Source organism: Manis pentadactyla, chromosome 1 (genome assembly GCF_030020395.1).
Source record: "Manis pentadactyla isolate mManPen7 chromosome 1, mManPen7.hap1, whole genome shotgun sequence".
Taxonomy (NCBI): Eukaryota; Metazoa; Chordata; class Mammalia; order Pholidota; family Manidae; genus Manis; species Manis pentadactyla.
Genome location: NC_080019.1, coordinates 140,302,097 through 140,323,095, shown reverse-complemented (window position 1 = coordinate 140,323,095; position 20,999 = coordinate 140,302,097). Strand labels below are relative to the sequence as shown.

Below are 20,999 nucleotides of genomic sequence, written 5' to 3'. Positions count from 1 at the left end.
GTTTAACTCCATACACAAAAGTAAACTAAAAATGGATCAAAGACCTGAATGTAAGTCATGAAACCATAAAATTCTTAGACAAAAATATAGGCAAAAATTTCCTGAATATAAACATAAACAACTTCTTCCTGAATGCATACCCTGTAGGAAGGGAAACAAAAGCAAAAATGAACACATGGGACTACATCAAACTAAAAAGTTTCTGTATGGCAAAGGACACCATCAATGAACATAGAGGCATCATACTGTATGGGAGATGATATTTGTAAGTGACATATCTGATAAGGGGTTAACATCCAAAATGTATAAAGAATTCACATGGCTTAACACCCAAAAAATCAAATAACCCGATTAAAAAATGGGCAGAGGATATGAAGAGACAATTCTTCAGAGAAGAAATTCAGATGCCAACAGACACATGAAAAGATGCTCCACATCACTAATCATCTGGGAAATGCAAATTAAAACCACAATAAAATATCACCTCACACCAGTAAGGATGGCCAGCACTGAAAAGACTAACAACAACAAATGGTGGTGAGGATGTGGAGAAAGAGGAACCATCTGACACTGCTGGTGGGAATGTAAGCTAGTTCAACCATTGTGGAAAGCAATATGGAGGCTCCTAAAAAAAAAAACTAAAAATAGAAACACTATTTGACCCGGGAATCCCACTCCTTGGAATTTACCCAAAGAATACAACTTCTCAGACTCAAAAAGACATGTGCAACCTATGTTTATCCCAGTATTATTTACAATAGCCAAGATATGGAAGCAACCTAAGTGTCCATCAGAACATGGATAAAAAAGATGTTCTACATTTACACAATGGAATACTATTCAGCCATAAGAAAGAAACAAATCCTACCATTTGCAACAACATGAATGTGGCTGGAGGATATGATGCCTAGTGAAATAAGCCAGGTGGAGAAAGATAAGTGCCAAATGATTTCCCTCATTTGTGGAGTATAACAATGAAGCAAAAATGAAGGAACAATATAGCAGTAGACTCACAGACTCCAAGAAGGGACTAGTGGTTACCAAAGGGGAGGGGTGTAGGAGGGAGGGTCAGGAGGGAGGGAAATGGGGATTGAGGGTTATTATGTTTAGTATACATGATGTGGGAGGTCACTGGAAAACAGTGTAGCAAAAGAAAGGCAAACAGTGAACCTGTGGCATCTTACTACACTGGTGGACAGTGACTGCATTGGGGTATGGGGGGGACTTGATAATATGGGTAAATGTAGTAACCACATTGTTTTTTCATGTGAAATCTTCATAAGAGTGTATATTAATAATACCTTAATAAAAATTTTTTTAAAGTGAAGAGGTGTAACAAAATTTCAGAAATTGAGATAACTGTATCTCTTTATGAGTGCCTAGAGTGTTAACAGTAAAAAAAAAAAAATCATTAGCACAGACAGCAGGACTGACTTTTTCTGACCTATCAGTTGGGGATATTCATCCAAGTCATCTAAGAACTGCAATAACCCAAAGTTAACACAGCAAAAACACTGTTGCTATCACTGAGACTGAGAAATTATTTCTCTGGTGAGGCTCCCCCTCTAACTTTATGAGGGTATTATACTGCAACTTGGTATGTGCATCTGTGGTCTAAGAGGATTGTTTCATCCACTCACTCATTCAGCACATGTCAATATAGTGCATCCTATGGAAAAATTGGAACATACTGGCAGGTAAACCAGTAATGTGTGTGTGTGTGGGGGGGGTGTGGGTGTGTTCATTCATCAAAGAAATGGTAGATATGAGCAAGATGAATCCTTATGCTTAAGCCATTGTTAGTCAGTTTTCTGTTACTTCAATTCAAATGCATTCCTAATAATATAAAGAAGTCAACTTATAAAGAAAAGAAGAAAAATAAACAATCATATCTGAAAGATATATAAAAGCTCTTGGATTTAAAAAATCTAAATAAGGAAAGAATCAAAAGAAACTTCTTAAGCATGATGAAGATATAACAATGCAAATATTATTTTAAAAAATAATATGCTTAAGTCACACCTATTAATATCAGGAACAAGATGGACTTGCCAGCATTAGTAATCAATAAAAAAAAAAAATGAGAGTATGAGTACGAAAAACAAAAATAATAATTATTTCCAGATACTCTGCAATACAAATACAGAACAATAACTGATAATTGATAACTTTAAGAAAAATAAGAACTGCATTGGGACTACATTGGGTCATAGGAGAAATGCTGGCAGTATTGGAAAATGGGGTATTTTAGGGTAAGTTGTGGCAAATTCATATATGGAAGAACTAGTAAATCACTGGAATATAAAAATCTACCTATCAGCTTTCTATCTATATCTATCATGGAAAATTTTCATGGCATGATAATGACCACAAAATAAATTGCATATCAGTATAGGAGACCAATTCAATTAAGAAACACATGACAGATACAGATTAAAGATGGTGGTGTGAGAGGAGAGACAGAGGCTTCCTCCTAAAACTGGATACAATTAGAAAATTTAATTGGTGCAACTAATCCTAAGAGAAACAGGAAAGAGGAGGTGTCAGACTGCACAAACCTGGAGAAAAGAGCAGACCTCACTAAACGGGGTAAAGTACCAGAGCTGTGGCTCTGCGGGACCTGAGACCCTCCCGCACCCCAGATCACTGGTGGGAGGAAGAGAAACGGAGCAGGAAGGGAGTGGAAGGCTTGGGACTGCTGAATACCTAGCTCGGGAGATCTGCTCTGGGAGCACAAACCTACATTTCATGGTGCTTTCATGAGACACGCATGACTACTGGGTTGGAAAGTTAATACAGGCAGAGTTCCTGGGGAGACTGGGATTCCAGCTCTTTGTGGAAAGCAGGGATCCATATCTGGCTGCTCTGGGACAAAAACTTATACCTGTGTGCCCGGCCCACTAGCTCAGGCAGTGGAGAGAGGCACAGGAGCCAGGAGGTGGGGAACAGCTCTTTCCTACCCCCAGTACCACTCCCCTGCGACCCCTGACATTGCTTCAGGGGCTCAGCAGCTCCAGAATAGAGCTTCTGGACAATAGAGGGCACCATATACAAACATGAAATGCCAAAGGAACCTTGTCCAGAGTAAAATTATTAATACAACTCCTGAGAAAGATTTAAATGATATGGACCTCGTGACTCTTCCTAAAAGGGAGTTCAAAATAAAAATCATCAACATCCTAATGGAGGTATGGAAAGACATCTAAGAACTCAGGAATGAATTCAGGTCAGAGATCCAATCGTTAAAGAACACGATGGAGGGTATTAAAAGCAGGTTGGATATGGTGGAGGAGACAATAAATGAAATAGAAACTAGAGAAGAGGAATACAAAAAAGCTGAGGCACAGAGAGAAAAAAGGAGCTCTAAGAATGAAAGAATATTGAGAGAACTGTGTGACCAATCCAGGTGGAACAATATTCGCATTATAGGGATACCAGAAGAAGAAGAGAGAGAAAAAGGGATAGAAAGTGTCTTTGAGAAGGTAGTTGCTGAAAACTTCCCCAATCTGGGGAAGGAGATAGTCTCTCAGGCCATGGAGATCCACAGATCCCCCTACACAAGGGACCCAAGGAAGACAACACCAATACACATAGTAATTAAAATGGGAAAGATCAAGGATAAGGACAGACTGTTAAAAGCAGCCAGAGGCAGAAGTAAGATCACATACAAAGGAAAGCCCATCAGGCTAACATCAGACTTCTCAGCAGAAACCTTACAGACCAGAAGGGAGTGGCATGATGTATTTAATGCCATGAAGCAGAAGGGCCTGGAACCAAGATTACTTTATCGGGTGAGATTATCATTTAAATTTGAAGGGGGGATTAAACAATTTCCAGATAAGCAAAAGCTCAGAGAGTTTACCTCCCACAAACCATCTCTGCAGTCTATTATGGAGGGACTGCTATAGATGGAATTGTTCCTAGGGTTGGATAGCTGTCACCAGAGGTAGTAAAATCATGGTAGGGAGGGTGGAGCAGCTGATTGCGAGGCAAATGCAAAATTAAATTGACTACCCCCAAAGTCAATCAAGGGATAGAGAAAAAGTATAGAATCTGATACCCAATATATAAAGAATGAAGGAGGAAGAAAAAGGAGGAGAAATATAAAAGAACCTTTAGATTATGTTTGTAACAGCATACTAAGTGAGTTAAGTTAGACTCTTAGATAGTAAGGAAAGTAACCTGGAACCTTTGGTAACCATGAATCTACAGCCTGAAATGGCAATAAGTACATGGCGATAATCACCCTAAATGTAAATGGACTGAATGCACCAATCAAAAGACATAGAGTCACGGAATGGATAACAAAACAAGACCCATCTATATGCTGCTTACAAGAAACTCACCTCAAACCCAAAGACATGCACAGACTAAAAGTCAAGGGATGGAAAAAGATATTTCATGCAAACAATACGGAGAAAAAAGCAGGTGTTGCAGTACTAGAATCAGACAAAATAGACTTCAAAACAAAGAAAGTAACAAGAGATAAAGAAGGACATTACGTAATGATAAAGGGCTCAGTCCAACAAGAGGATATAACCATTATCAATATATATATGCACCCAACACAGGAGCACCAGCATATGTGAAACAAATACTAACAGAACTGAAGAAGGAAATAGACTGCAATGCATTCATTTTAGGAGACTTCAACACACCACTCACCCCAAAGGATAGATCCACCAGGCAGAAAATAAGGACACAGAGGCACTGAACAACACACTAGAGGAGATGGACCTAATAGACATCTATAGAACTCTATACCCAAAAGCAACAGGATACACATTCTTCTCAAGTGCACATGGAACATTCTCCAGAATAGGCCACATACTAGGCCACAAAAACAGCCTCAGTAAATTCAAAAACATTGAAAACCTAGCAACCAACTTTTCAGACCACAAAGTTATAAAACAAGAAATAAATTGTACCAAGAAAGCAAAAAGACTCACAAACACATGGAGGCTTAACAACACACTTCTAAATAATCAATGGATCAACGACCAAATTAAAATGGAGATCCAGCAATATATGGAAATAAATGACAACAACAACACAAACTCCCACTTCTGTGGGATGCAGCAAAAGCAGTCTTAAGAGGAAAGTATATAGCAGTCCAGGCATATTTAAAGAAGGAAGAAGAAACCCAAATGAATAGTCTAACGTAACAGTTATCAGAATTGGAAAAAGAAGAACAAATGAGGCCTAAAGTCAGCAGAAGGAGGGACATGATAAAGATCAGAGAAGAAATAAACAAAATTAAGAAGAATTAAATAATAGAAAAAAATCAATGAAAACAAGAGCTGGTTCTTTGAGAAAATAAAAAAATAGATAAGCCTCTAGCCAGACTTATTAAGAGAAAAAGAGAATCAACACACATCAACAGAATCAGAAATGAGAAAGGAAACATCATGACAGACCCAAACCCAACAGAAATACAAAGAATTATTAGAGACTACTATGAAAACCTACATGCTAAGAAGCTGGAAAACCTAGAAGAAATGGACGACTTCCTAGAAAAATACAACACTCCAAGACTGACCAAGGAAGAAATACAAAATCTCAAGAAATCAATTACCAGCAAAGAAATTGAAGTGGTAATCAAAAAACTACCCAACAAAAGAACCCCTGGGCCAGATGGATTCACCTCGGAAATTTATCAGACATACAGAGAAGATATAATACCCATTCTCCTTAAAGTTTTCCAAAAAATTGAAAGAGGAGGGAATACTCCCAAACTCATTCTATGAAGCCAACATCACCATAATACCAAAACCAGGCAAGGACCCCACCAAAAAAGAAAATTATAGACCAATATCCCTGATGAACATAGATGCAAAAATACTCAATAAAATATTAGCAAACTGAATTCAAAAATATATCAAAAGGATCATACACCACGACCAAGTGGGATTCATGCCAGGGATGCAAGGATGGTACAACATTCGAAAATCCATCAACATCATCCACCACATCAACAAAAAGAAAGACAAAAACCACATGATCATCTCCATAGATGCTGAAAAAGCATTCGACAAAATTCAACATCCATTCATGATAAAAACTCTCAGCAAAATGGGTATAGAGGGCAAGTACCTCAACATAATAAAGGCCACATATGATAAACCCACAGCCAACATCATACTGAACAGCGAGAAGCTGAAAGCTTTTCCTCTGAGATCAGAAACAAGACAGGGATGCCACCCTTCCCACTGCTATTCAACATAGTACTGGAGGTCCTAGCCACGGCAAATAGACAAAACAAAGAAATACAAGGAATCCAGATTGGTAAAGAAGAAGTTAAACTGTCACTATTTGCAGATGACATGATATTGTACATAAAAACCCTAAAGACTCCACTCCAAAACAACTAGAACTGTTATCGGAATTCAGCAAAGTTGCAGGATACAAAATTAACACACAGAAATCTGTGGCTTTCCTATACACTAACAATGAGCCAATAGAAAGAGAAATCAGGAAAACAATTCCATTCACAATTGCATCAAAAAGAATAAAATACCTAGAAATAAGCCTAACCAAAGAAATGAAAGACCTATACCCTGAAAACTATAATACACTCTTAAGAGAAGTTAAAGAGGACACTAACAAATGGAAACTCATCCCATGCTCGTGGCTAGGAAGAATCAATATCGTCAAAATGACCATCCTTCCCAAAGCAATATACAGATTCGATGCAATCCCTATCAAATTACCAACAACATTCTTCAATGAACTGGAACAAATAGTTCAAAAATTCATATGGAAACACCAAAGACCCCAAATAGCCAAAGCAATCCTGAGAAAGAAGAATAAAGTGGCGGGGATCTCACTCCCCAACTTCAAGCTCTACTACAAAGCCATAGTAATCAAGACAATTTGGTACTGGCACAAGAACAGAGCCACAGACCAGTGGAACAGATTAGAGACTCCAGACATTAACCCAAACATATATGGTCAATTAATATTCGATAAAGGAGCCATGGACATACAATGGGGAAATGATGATGCTGGCAGAACTGGACAGCTACATGTAAGAAAATGAAACTGTATCACTGTCTAACCCCATACACAAAAGTAAATTCAAAATGGATCAACGACCTGAATGTAAGTCATGAAACCATAAAACTCTTAGACAAAAACATAGGCAAAAATCTCTTGGATGTGAACATTAGTGACTTCTTCATGAATATATCTCCCCAGGCAAGGAAAAAAAAAGCAAAAATGAACAAGTGGGACTATATCAGGCTGAAAAGCTTCTGTACAGCAAAGGACACCATCAATAGAACAAAAAGGTACCCTACAGTATGGGAGAATATTTTCGTAAATGACAGATCCTATAAAGGCTTGACATCTAAAATATATAAAGAGCTCACGCTCCTCAACAAACAAAAAGCAAATAATCCAATTAAAAAATGAGCAGAGGATCTGAACAGACACTTCTCCAAAGAAGAAATTCAGATGGCCAACAGACACATGAAAAGTTGCTCCACATTGCTAGTTATTAGAGAAATGCAAATTAAAACCACAATGAGATATCACCTCACACCAGTAAGGATGGCCACCATCCAAAAGACAAACAACAACAAATGTTGGCGAGGTTGCGGAGAAAGGGGAGCTCTCCTACAGTGCTGGTGTGAATGTAAATTTGTTCAACCATTGTGGAAAGTAATATGGAGGTTCCTCAAAATGCTCCAAATAGACTGACCATTTGACCCAGGAATTCCACTCCTAGGAATTTACCCTAAGGATGCAGCACTCCAGTTTGAAAATGACAGATGCACCTCTATGTTTATCACAGCACTATTTACAATAGCCAAGAAATGGAAGCAACCTAAGTGTCCATCAGTAGATGAATGGCTAAAGAAGAGGTGGTACATATACATAATGGAATATCATTCAGCCATAAGAAGGAAACAAATCCTACCATTTGCAGCAACATGGATGGAACTAGAGGGTATTATGCTCAGTGACATAAGCCAAGCAGAGAAAGACAAATACCAAATGATTTCACTCATCTGTGGAGTATAAGAACAAAAGAAAAACTGAAGGAACAAAACAGCAGCAGAATCACAGAACCCAAGAATGGAGTCACAGTTACCAAAGTGAAAGGAACTGGGGAGAATGGGAGGGTAGGGAGGGATAAGGGCAGGGAATAAGAAAGGGGGCATTATTATGATTAGCATGTATAATGTGGGGGGTGGGGGAAAGGGGAGGGATTTGCAACACAGAGAAGACAAGTAGTAATTCTACAACATCTTACTATGCTGATGGACAGTGGCTGTAATGGGGTTTGTGGGGGGGGACTTGGGGTAGGGGAGAGCTTAGTAAACATGATGTTCTTCAAAAAATAAAAATAAAATAAATAAAAATAAATTTTAAAAAATAGTGATTAAATAAAAAAAAAATGAATATTTTCAGGCAAAGTTTTGTATGTTTCCTTTAACACACTACCATACACAAAATTGCAACATATAAATATAATTAAATTGAGGGAGAAACTTTACATTAGACTTGTCACAAAATCAAGCTGGCTCTTCACCCAAGGAACACCATCAGGATTCCTGGGTGTTTTGGGCTATCATATGTAGTCTAAGTCTCTTGTTCTGTACTGGAGACATTTGAAACACCTGATTTATAATTTCAAGAAGAAGCAAGATACAGGATCCCCTGCAGTTGTTCTGATGAACTCAGCGGGGGTGGTGAGCTTCTCAAAGAACCTTCCCTATTCCCTTCTGCCCTCAAGCAGAGTCTAGTTGCCTAGCAACTCAATAAGCACGGGAGAGCATGTGGTATATAATTTTTGCAAGCATAAAAAGGTTCATGGTGAAAAATGTAATTCAATTGATAGGAAAAAAAAAGAGTGCAATGCAAAGAATAACCCAGGTGAAAGTCATTTGTATATACCTGGTCTATCAAGGTGAGGTTTACACCTGAGTGTCTTAGGTTGTGCCTTCCAACAAAGTAACATTAAAATTTACTACTACATTGTATTTGGTCACAACTTTTAAAGTATTATTCTGAGAATTTCCATAGCACCCATTACAGCAATTATCTCTAAATTGTATTATTCATTATTCCCATTGTTTTCTGCTAATTACACTAAGCTCACCTTCTACTTTCCAATTTTAACTGTCTACAAAAAACAGTATGTTAAAAACTGTAGGCTTGCCTAATATTTATTTAAATGGAAATAATCTTTTTATAAGAATTGTTTCCCAATTTCTTTAACTAGATGTTATTTCCAGAATATTAAGAATAAAAGAACATGAATATTAAAGACTAAGGAAGTTGTACAAGCAGAAAAATTAATGTTAAATGCTTTGCCTTTGCAGTGGCTTCTGTTATAAACTGAAAACAAAGCCACACCCCTTTCAGAAGGAAATTATAATTACAAAGAAATGTGTTGGGGTTTACTGTTTTGTGTCAAAATCATCTGTAAAGAAATGTAAAGATAGAAGGATTAGAAAGTAATTTGATAAGAGAATCTCCCAGTAAATTGCTAAGTGATCACATTCAGTATCTATCCATTAATGCCCCGTGGAGTTTGTACCCCATGCAACTCTGCACAATTAAAATACATAGACGGGAAACATCTTGAACTGCTAAATAATGAGGAAACTTAATTTTAAGGCATGTAAAATAAGGTCACTGATTTTTCCATGTTATTACCTTATGTCTGATCACATATTGAAAAACAGGGGTGGGGGAATAAATCTCAAGGGCTGTTTGCTGACTGCTTATCAATTAGATTTAGAGTCCCTCTGAATGGCCTGAGCCCTAATTACATAGCCAGGGAGCGATCAGAGGCAATGTCTGTGCCAATGCAATTAACATTTTTTTTTTATGTGAGATTAACTGGATTTGAATGACCTGCATAACTTGCTTACTAGGTTAATCTCTCTTGAGACAGGAGTGTTGTTTGGCAGTGTGGTACCACGTAAAGCACAGCTCTCAAGTAGTCAGGTCAATTTAGTTCCAAATTGGCATTCCAGAAAACCCAACTTTGTATGCAGCTGTAATAATATCAAGTCCAAATCTCGTCATTATGTCAATATTATTCAGGAAGCAAAATATTCAATTTAACACAAGTACCTTAAATCTGAACTGTGGTTGCATAATATCTCTTAAGTTTCTCATTTGCATTCTGTAGTGAAGTAAATTAAGTGCTCTGAACAATTTCTCTTTTCAACTGCATTCAGCCGCTGAATATGGTTGTAGAATTGGCAGGAGCTGTGCAGTGACACCTATTACTAGGACAACCTTAACAATTTTAAAATAAACTTTGCTTGACATTATAAAAGTGGTATTGTGGCAATAATTAATTACACAGATGAGTCCTTGAAGTCCTGTAAGACCTGTAAGACCAAAGCTATGTAATAAAAGACCATTGGAGCTAACTACTGCTTATAAACCTTACCTTACCTTTAGCTGACCCAAAAGGACCTGCCGCCCTACAGTGTCCATTAAACTGGGAAGTCCGATGGCTAGCACTATGACATTTATTTAACTGGGCAGAAGGGTGATGAGAGCCATCGAATGTGAACCGTTGTGCCCTTCCAAAACAGACTGGATGACAACGGTCAGTCTGTCTGAATGTGATTAAATAAATCTTGGCTGCCTTAATGAATTTTCTTGCCAAGATTTTCTTTCTCTGAGAGAAATCATCTTGTGAAGCAAAGACAGACATAGGTAAAAGTTCTCAGAGGGAAAAAAATACTTCTCTCACCATGTATTAGAAGCAAAGTTTCATGTTATTGTTGAAAACATGATATGACAATCTTGCTGAAAATTGGGCACCTGTCTATTCATCTCTCTAACATATTTACTATATTTAAACGTTTAAACAGGGCTTGGCACATAGTAGGTACTCAAGAGATATTTGTTAAATGAGTGAATGAATAAAAGATATTTTGCTGTCTAAAAGTTTGCAAGTAAATATTTTTTAAAAGATCTATATTGCTCCCAACAATTATCTTAATATTAAATACAACTTATAGCAAAGGACATCATCAGTGGAACAAAAAGGCAACTTACAATATTGGAGAATATATATATATGTAAATGATTCACCTGATAAGGAGTTAACAAGCAAAATATATAAAGAACTCATATACCTCAACACCAAAAAAACCAATAACCTGACTTAAAAAATGGCCAGAGGATTGAACAGACCTTTCTCCAAAGAAGAAATGAAGATGGCCAACAGACACATGAAAAGATGCTCCACATCATGCTAATCATCAAGGAAATGCAAATCAAAACCTCAATGAGATATCTCCTCCCACCAGTTAGAATGGTCACTATCCACAAGACAAGAAATAACAAATGCTGGCAAGGATGTGAAGAAATGGTAACTCTCCTACACTGTTGATGGGAATATAATTTGGTGCAATGGTGGTGGAAAGAAGTAAGGAGGTTCCTCAAAAAACTGAAAACAGAAATACAGTTTGACCCAGCAATTCTACTTCCAGGAATTTACCCAAAGAAAAAAAAATCCCTGATCTGAAAGATATATGCAGCCCTATGTTTACTGCTGCAGTATTTGCAATAACCAAGATATGGAAGCAACCTAAGTGTCCATCAATAGATAAATGGATAAAGATGTGATACATGTATACAATGGAATATTATTCAGCCATAAAAAGAAAGAAATCCTGCCATTTGTAACAATATGGATGGAGCTAGAGGGTATTACGCTCAGTGAAATAAGGCAGGCGGGGAAAGACAAATACCATATGATTTCACTTTTTGGGATGTATAAAAACAAAGCAAAACAGAATGAATAAAATATCAGTAGACTCATAGTCACTGAGAAGGGACTGTTGGTTACAGTGGGGAAGTGGATAGGTGGGTGGTGAGGGTGAGGGGGATAGGGGCACAAAAATTCTCAATCATACTATAAGTTGGTCACAGGGATAGTAGTGCAGCATGGAAAAATAGACAATAACTCATTCTATGTTAAAAGATAGTAACCGCACTAGTGAAGGTGAGGATTTAATAATATGGGGTAGGAGGTCTGAGACCTGAACCACTGTGTTGTATTAGTGAAACTAATATAAGGTTGTCTACAATATTTCAGTTAAAAAATTAAATACACTGTATGTCTTGAATTCTTAAATGGAGGCCACATGGTTATCAATAAAACAGGTATTTCCCAAGGTGTGGTTCTGAGGCATCTTCCCTCATAGCTTTGTGTCTTGGTGTCTCAACTACACCTAGACCATCAACTTTTATCTTTCATGCAGTAACTGAAAATCAACATCACCAGACAGTACTAACAGTTGGGAAAGAAAAAGAAAACAAAAAACTGATCACTTAGGGATCAGAAGCACAGCAAACCTCTCAAGATCAATAGTGTAAACTAAATGATATTGGAGTCATGATGTTAATATTTGGAGGGAAAAAAAGAACGTATATATAGTAAAATCCTATAAGCAAACTATCAATTAGGCTTTGGATACAATAAAGACATTTTGGTCTGGAATATGCTCTAGGCTCCTAACAAGCCAGGAAATAGGAGAGAAACACTGTTCCGAATATAGGAGTTAACCAGGAAATAAACAAATACAGGATGCCAGAAACAGGGAATCCAGCATCAGAGGAAAGGGAAGGCAACTGTCAGGATGAAGTTTCTGGAGATCTAAATAGCATCCAGTCTTGTCAGATTGGGCAGGAGGTCTGAGACCTCTGGGAAGGCTATTGCGAAGCTGGATTCAAAAGCTAAATAGAATTAGAGGATTTAAAACCTTTCATTAGAGATTTCAAGAATTCATGACAAGTAGAGAAAACCATAACTAAGTGGAACAAAAAATTGCATTATTATTAATCCAAAGAAGAACAAATGTGCCTGAAGAGAAATGCTATCATAATAGCGTAATACTCTACTTCCAGTCAACATTTACATGGTAATAATTACTCAAATTCTGAATATTAATATGACCAAAGTTTCTACTGTACATATTGGAAGGGCAAAAAGAAGGGGGTGTGGAGGTGAGAAGGTGGAGGATGGGATATAAATGGGTCAAATCATCTTCTAAAATAGGAAGTCAAAATAATGCATAAAATTGCAGAATAAGCACATATTTAGGTATATGGAAATATATCCCAGAAGAAAAGAAAGAAAAAGACAAAACAGGGTGTCAGGAATGTTCAATATGAGAGAGAGAGAGAGAGAGAGAGAGAGACAGAAAGTGTATGTGTGTGTCTGTGTGTGTGTGTGTGTGTGTGTGTGTGTGTATGTGTGTGTGTTGGCAGTAGAGGTGAGGCAAGATACTTCTGTACTTCTAACGTTTTGTAATACTTATAATGTCCATTAGAAATGTAACATATAGTATCTTTTTCATGTACCACTTTAATAAGCACTTAAAAATAACTTGAAAAAGGTCATGTTATTTTTTTGTTTACAATGAAAGTTAAATTTTGGACAACAGATATCTCCTATCCAGAATTAACAATTCAATTATGTAATTCAACTCATTTCTCTGTCTTCAGGATTTTTGGAACTTAATTAACATGCATAAAGAACTAGAGAATATTCTTTATGAAGGCATCTAGACTAAGTCATAGGTTTTACTGTTCATTTACACTATGATGCCTACTTCTAAATTTTAGAGTTGATTTTGCCTACTTAACTAGGATGTAATTTTATAGCCAATGACTAGAAAAGAAGAACAAACAATAAATTACTCATTGAGTATGTCACAGTAACATTGAAAATTAAATTACACTGACCATGTCTTTGTTTAAAGGGCCTATTTTGTTCAATATTAAGTTGCAGTTTTCAAATAAACAAACAAAAATTCTAAGTTCTATACCACTCACTAAAGAATCAAAATACATGCATATGACTATTGTATTGTCAAAGACCTTTATTCCTTTCATTGTTTTTCTTCCCATTTATAATTGAACTATATTTTTTGAACAATTAAGTATCATCAGTTGCTTTTTCTGTATCATACATGCTAAAGATTGAGTTGCAAAGGACATTAAAAAACCTCCTGTAGTTATAGAGTAATTAGCCAGATTTTTAAGGAATGTTTGCTAGATGAAATTGAAATTGAGAAAAAGATGTGTAAAATGTGACCAGCTTTGCTTTTATAAATCTTAGATCAGAAATGATAATATCTTTATGCACCCTTATGTTTATTGTGGTATTACTTATAACAGCCAAGATATGGAAGTAGCCTAAGTGACTGTCAACAGATGAATGGATAAAGAAGAGGTGGTATACATAGACAATGGAATATTATTCATCCATGAAAAAGAAATAAATCTTGCCATTTGCCACAACGTAGATGGACTTAGAGGGTATTATGCTAAGTGAAATAAGCCAGATGGAGAAAGACAAATACCATATGATTTCACTTATTTGTGGAATCAAAAATCAAAATGAACAAAACAGCAATAGACTAACAGACACTGAAAAGTGGTCATGATGGGGGAGGGGTTGGGATGGTGAAGATGATAACGAGGCACAAAATCTCAATTATAATATAAATTAGTCACAGCGATGATAGCACAGCATAGAGAATATAGTCAATAGTTCTGTAACATCTTTCCATGTTGACAGATAACAACTACATTAGATGGGGTGAGCATTTAATAATGTCTATAACTGTCAAATCACTATGTTATATATTTGAAACCAATATAATATTGTATATCAACTATACTTGAATAAAAACATTAATAATATGGGATCCTTACTTATCAGTAAGAAGCCATTAATTAACAGACAAGGAAAACTGTCCTTATTTCAAATGTGTGCTGAGCTATTAATTAAAAACTATGATACTGAGGCATAGGACAAAGTTCTTAAGTCTTTAAAGTAGGAATTGGACAACTGCCCAAAGTAAAGTGAATTAAAAATTCTCATGCAAAAGAAAAAGAAAAGAAGTTATACATTTAACAATGCTGAAATATAAAGAGGTTTATTAAAAAATCATGTATTAGATACAAGAGCACCAAAATAAAATGAAGGCCTCCTTGTACATAGTATACTTGTTATTTTATTTTCTCTAGGAATTGTGGAATCAAAGCACAAAAGGGGTCTTTTTCATGCAATACTTGTCATACTCTCAATTTGAACAATCACTACTATTTTATGTTTTATTTCTGGGTTTGGATATTGTTTCTTATCAATAATGAAATTTTAGTTTCTCTCAATTTAATATTATACTTATAATCCCTTAGGTCAGTTCTGACCAGTTTACACCATCAGATAAATGTTTCTCAGCTTCCTAAATCAATTCTTCCAGAGGAACTGCCTCTAGACAAATCCAATCTCTCTGGTTTATAGCTATTTTCCAAATAATTCAGAAGTTCCCTGTAACTCCTGACATCTTTAAGGATCTCCTGTAGTTCTCCTCATGTCTTTGGGGAAAGTCAGGTAAATAGTTCATATCGTAGTCACATTTTAGTAAGTCTAATTGCTGCATAATGACATTAAACCAACTCAGTTTCTTTCTGAAGGCAGTATATACTGCTATAATGAAACATTTTTCTGTTCCAAAGCTTGTGATAGTTATAGAAAAATAACTACGAGTGTTTCTTTAAATAGAATAACTATACTGGTGGGTTTTCAATGCTAATGTTTAGTGACCACTAATTTCATATCTTACAAGGCAAACTGTATTTTATTCATTACAGAGCGAAGACCATTCTGAGACTCTTATAGACAACTACATGAAATTTTAGGACAAACTGATACTTGTCTGAGCTCTACAGAAATTTATATGCATACTTGGAACAATTTTATTTTCACTATTCAATTCTTTAATGAATTATGGGATTTTCCCTGGTTTTGTCATTTGGGACTTCAAGCTGCTTAGTATCCACAAGAATATTACCAGAGATTACTCAGTACTCAGAGTGATGCAGAAGGGAAAACTGCACTCTGGTATGTGTTCAGAAAATACACCTTAACATTTTAAATGTAGTGGAAATCAGAATATGGCTCTCTATGCACCGTGATGTCCCACTGCACCATGGGATAGCACATCCTAAACTGTAAAAGAAGTTTCTTTAGGGATATATTCAGGATTCCAATGCTACCCTTAGGTGTGTTCTAGAGAAATGAATGACAAGAAATAGGATCTTATCATTACATGCATGGAACCAGCAAATTATTTTAGTGGCACAAAAAAAGTAATTTAAAAATTACAATTATATTTTACATTTAAAAATATCACATAATATCTGCAATAGTTAAATATTTTACTAAAATATCAATAACTATACAATCATGTGTGTATATATACCTGTGTGTACATGCATATGTGTATGTATATATACATAATATGTAACTCCATACAGAGATTTGATGGAACTTCAATGTCTCCTAAAAGATTGCTGCAGTATCTTTAGGATCCCTGTTTCCCCAATTCTTTGTAATTTTACTTCTCTTTCAATTTTCCGGAGCTGCCCTGTAGTATTTTCCTTAATTTTATTTACTCAACCAACTTTATTATCTACAATTGTCTTCTGACTACTGCTTTCTCTACTATTTCTATGAAACAGATCTAATCAGGTTTTAGCCTATAATTGAATTATTTCAGCTAAAGAGTCACTTGATTCTTAAAGTTGAAGGAACATGAATATCATGGTAAAATAGTTTACTTTTTTCTAATTTTGAGTGTGCATAGGTATATAGTTAGATAGCTGGTATTTTTATAATAAGCTAAAACTGTAAATACCTCAATTTGAAATTTTCTATAGTAGATAATAAGTGAAATGTCTTTGCACTGTACTCTAAAAAAATAGATACTTGATAAAAGCATCACAGTGGAATGAGTGATAAACTTTAAATGAATGTATCTTAAATAGATCCTAAGGAAGATCCTTTTTTTATGTTCTGATGACAAAGTCCTATAAATCTATTAATAAAGTAAATGAATTAATGTTTTGTAGGTTTTATTTTTCTTTACAAGTTTCATCTGAAAGACAACTAGAAAACAAGATAATCACAGGCTGTAACTGCTTACAAGTCATAAGTAACTGTCCCTAAATGGCCTGATGTTTAAAAAAATATTTAAAAGCAAAGGAGAAGTAAGCATAAACAGCAATTTATAATTTAAAAGAGAGTTTTACCAAAGACAGTCAGCTCTGCTGGGTCACTGTCTCTTTCTCCCACCATATTGGTGCCAACACAGGTGTACATCCCTGCGTCACTTTTCCTGGTATTGGAGATCATCAGTTTTCCACCACGGATCTGTTAAAATAAAAAAAGAAAAGAAAAAAAGGGGAAGGAAAATAAACAGAAAAGGAAAGGTCGCTGATACATAATTTTGAATAAGCACATTTTTTTTTCCTAAAATAAATGGCTGACTGTCTAAGACAGAAAACTCTCCCACTATTTTGGCCTCTGCGTGGCCACTTCTCTTAAATTCTCTCTCAATGTAAGTCTCTAAGTTCGCTTTCTAGAGAATGTTTCTTTAAGGCAGTCATCTTCTCTCTTGCCTGGTCCTACTTTGCGTCTTGTGATTGGCCCTTATTAAATCCCAGCGGTTGGTTTTCTCTCTGAGATTCTGTTGAATGAATTGCTATTGACATTTGTCGTCAGAAAGAGGCACTAGAATATAATGAAACCCACTGACTCAGACAGATTCAACAAGTATTTACTAAGTACATCTATGGGCTAGGCAGTGTCCTTGAGTCTTGGGATTTAGTAGTAAGCCAAATAACATAAAACTATGCCTTCATGGAGCTTGCATTTCAATTATTAGTATTAATTATCTTTATCTCATCTTAATTGTATTTATGAGATAATTTCTGAAGAGGAGGGAGGTTAGATGAAAAAAATTTTTAAGTGATGAATATGAGTTGGTACAAATCATTGGCTTCTATTAGATGTTCCCTACATGTTTCTTAAATGAGAAGTATTTATTGACTGAGTAAACAAATAGCATAATGTTAAAATGTCTGTTTGTTAAAGAGGACATTAAAACAGAATTAGGCCTTCAGTAGGCATATCATCAACTAATAGCTTCTTTCCCAATTCCAGGTTTCTTTGTGGTTCTGTTTGGTATTTATCCAATTCAACAATCTTAACTTTACAAGGATTGAGTGGTCTTAAAGTGATATGAGATAAGAATATGCTGGTTTTCCCTGTTAATTTTTATTTCATAGACAAAACTCATCCACTGAAAGGAATTTCCAACTTTTTTTTTTTTACATGGGAAGAAAAGACCGTCAACCTATTGAACCTATTGTCAGTTATATGCCATAGGGCATAATGAATGGTACGTTATAAAAATGACCATGAAGGCCATTTCTCCTCCCCTTGACACTAAATCTGTCAACATGATTTGACCAAGGGAATTAAATCAGTGTTTCACTAGAAGAAAGGTGCTCACACACTGGGACTTCTATTGGTGCCTTTGCAACCCTGAGAGCACACAGGAACCAGCCTGAGACAGTCTGCTAGAAAGTCAGAGGCCGTGAGAAGGGCCATGGTGCCCAGCTGACAGTCAGTCAGTTGCCAGACATGTGAGTGAAGTTATCCTAGTTCATCCAGCTGCCAGTCACCTTTAAACAAGCCACCAAAATGTAAGAAGGCCCAGCAAAGATCAGTCAATCTGGCGCAGAGCAAAGAACTGCCAGTTGACTGATAGAACAAAAGTTAAATAAAATAGTTATTATAAACCACTATATTTTGAGGGTAGTTGGTTAAAAGAAAAAGCTTAATGATACAAACCTGAACTGAAAAGCCTTGAACATTGATTTTATTCCATCACCATGAGCACATGTCCATAAGTTTGGTACCCAAGCACAGATCACTGGGAACCAAATTCTTCTTGGCAATGGTGAACCTCATAGCGTCAACAGTTCTAGCCAGAATCTTATGAATATAGGTTGTGATCACTTGTATGGCCTATCTGGTTCTCTGTTATCATGTAATCATAATGGGCACATACGAAAAAAATCCTCATTTATGATATTTTTAAATATAGTATTTACCCAGATCATATGGACTTTTGATAGACATTGGAACAGTTCAGTTAAATGAGACATTATTTTAAATAAAATATATTTGTTCTCATTTACTGTACTGAACATAAAAATTATATTAAAAATAATGTCAGAAAGTTGGGGCATCACCTATTATTTCAGTGGACTGGTTCTCACTCACAAACTTCACATACAAATGTTCAGTGGATCATCTGAAAAAAACAGAATTGTATCCCATTCCCTCTCTACCTTCCTACCATTTTCTGTTTCATTTTGAATGTTAATCAACTGAAGAACATGATCATTAATCTTCCTTGAAAACAGACTATTTTTCTACAAAACCTAAATTGCAAAACCAGCCATTTTCACATTGATTTTACTTTATGTCTCTTAAACTTTTAAATGAATTCATGTACAAAATTTTAGTTTTAAATATTATTAAATTGGAGAAACTGGAAAAAGTGCTTGAAATATTCATCACCTCAAATTATTTCCTCTTATAATTTTGAAAATAGCACAAAAAGAAATGTTCTACTTAATATAGTTTATGGTCATCATTTACAGTAACACTCATGTATGACTACTTTATCAATTAATGCATTTGGAAATCTTCAAAAGAGCTAAAGACATTGGTATAGCACTGCAAATATATATTTACATATTTAGATTGATGTGATTATTAATATATCATGTACACTCAATCTATATCATTTTTGTCTCTTTAAAGCTTCATTCCAAAGTTTGTTTTCAGGTACCCTTTTTCAGTCCTTTCAATACAGTGCAGATGGTAGTTAGCATTCGAATGCAGTACTACAATTTTAATACCAATAAAGAAAAATAAAATGCATCCTTTTTAAGCCTTGATTGTCTTCCTAGTCATAATTTCAATTTAACTCACACTTATTCTTTCTTCCTTGTCATCAATTCGAACTTTGTCTTTTTTCCAGTAGATAGTGGGTTCTGGGTGTCCCCGGGGAGGTTGGCATTCCAGGATTGCAGGTTCTCCGGCTGCCACTACAACATCAGTGGGATTTTGCCGGAAGTCATCGCGTAACACTGAGGAAAAACAATTGTAGGGAAGAGAACTCAATGACAGTAGCTTGAGTAACTTGAAGCCTTACTTACTTTGTTCTAATGAAAACTGGCCAGAATATTTACTGAGAACACAGCCATGCCCATCTTAAAATAGTTCAGAGCCAACTTAAACACTCATGGCTGACTATATGATCATGCCCTTTGCTATGAAATCTGATTTTAAAAATGAGATAAATCTAAGAAAAATACGATGTGATATATTAATGATACAGTTTTGAGATTTAATAAAAACTTAAGGTGCAAAACTGTTTATGCTGTATGATCCTATTCTTATATATACACATATGTATATAAATACACTAAAATAAATTGTCAAGTTACACTTAGATTCCTAAAACAAGTCATGTGCATGTGGTCTGTGAGCCTGTATGTATGTCAGTCTGGGAGGGAAAGCAGGGTGGGAACTCTCTGAGGAAGCCCCTTTTCATGACATGACAAGATCCACACTGTTTTCATTACACTTCAGAAGATAGACTCATTGTTCACCCTTGCAATGCACTGGCACACACATACACAGGGCTACATTCTCATTCTCTCTGCATCTCCAACTGCCGGGCGACATCTGGGCAGCATGGTATTCAAAGCAGAAATATCCCTTACAGCAGTTTTGCCAGTCTGAATTTCCCCTCCTTTCATTAGGAGAACAGCAGGTTGGACCTCCACTGTAACCTCCGAGAACCTGGCATGCCTGGCTCTCCAAATGTCACCTGTTTCTCCGTGTGTGCCTTTCTTCCATGAGCAAGATGAAAAGCCTGGAGAAATGATTTGGCCCTATCAGACTGCAGAACACTGGGTTTACTTAGCACATAAGGGCTATGTCTTTTTTAGGGTAAACATTCAAAAAAGTAGAGACCAGCTAATACACCATATACCCCAACTGCCTCTGCTTTTCCTTACTGACTTAGCTTTTCCTGTCCTTTGATATTGCAACACTGAAAGTTTGTTTCCTAAGTGTACGT

General features: G+C 35.9%; 1 protein-coding gene across 6 annotated transcripts in view; it reads right to left on the bottom strand.

The window, feature by feature from the left end:
• ROBO2 (roundabout guidance receptor 2) overlaps positions 1 to 20,999 on the bottom strand; it is a 662,153-nt gene that overhangs the window by 163,860 nt on the left and 477,294 nt on the right. For all 6 annotated transcript variants that reach the window (XM_036881516.2, XM_057501769.1, XM_057501770.1 and 3 more), the window contains exons 3-4: positions 19,844 to 20,001; positions 17,086 to 17,206 (exon numbers count right to left, since the gene is read on the bottom strand). In XM_036881516.2, coding sequence (XP_036737411.1) covers positions 17,086 to 17,206; positions 19,844 to 20,001 — 279 coding nt within the window. The remainder of the gene's footprint in view (positions 1 to 17,085; positions 17,207 to 19,843; positions 20,002 to 20,999) is intronic.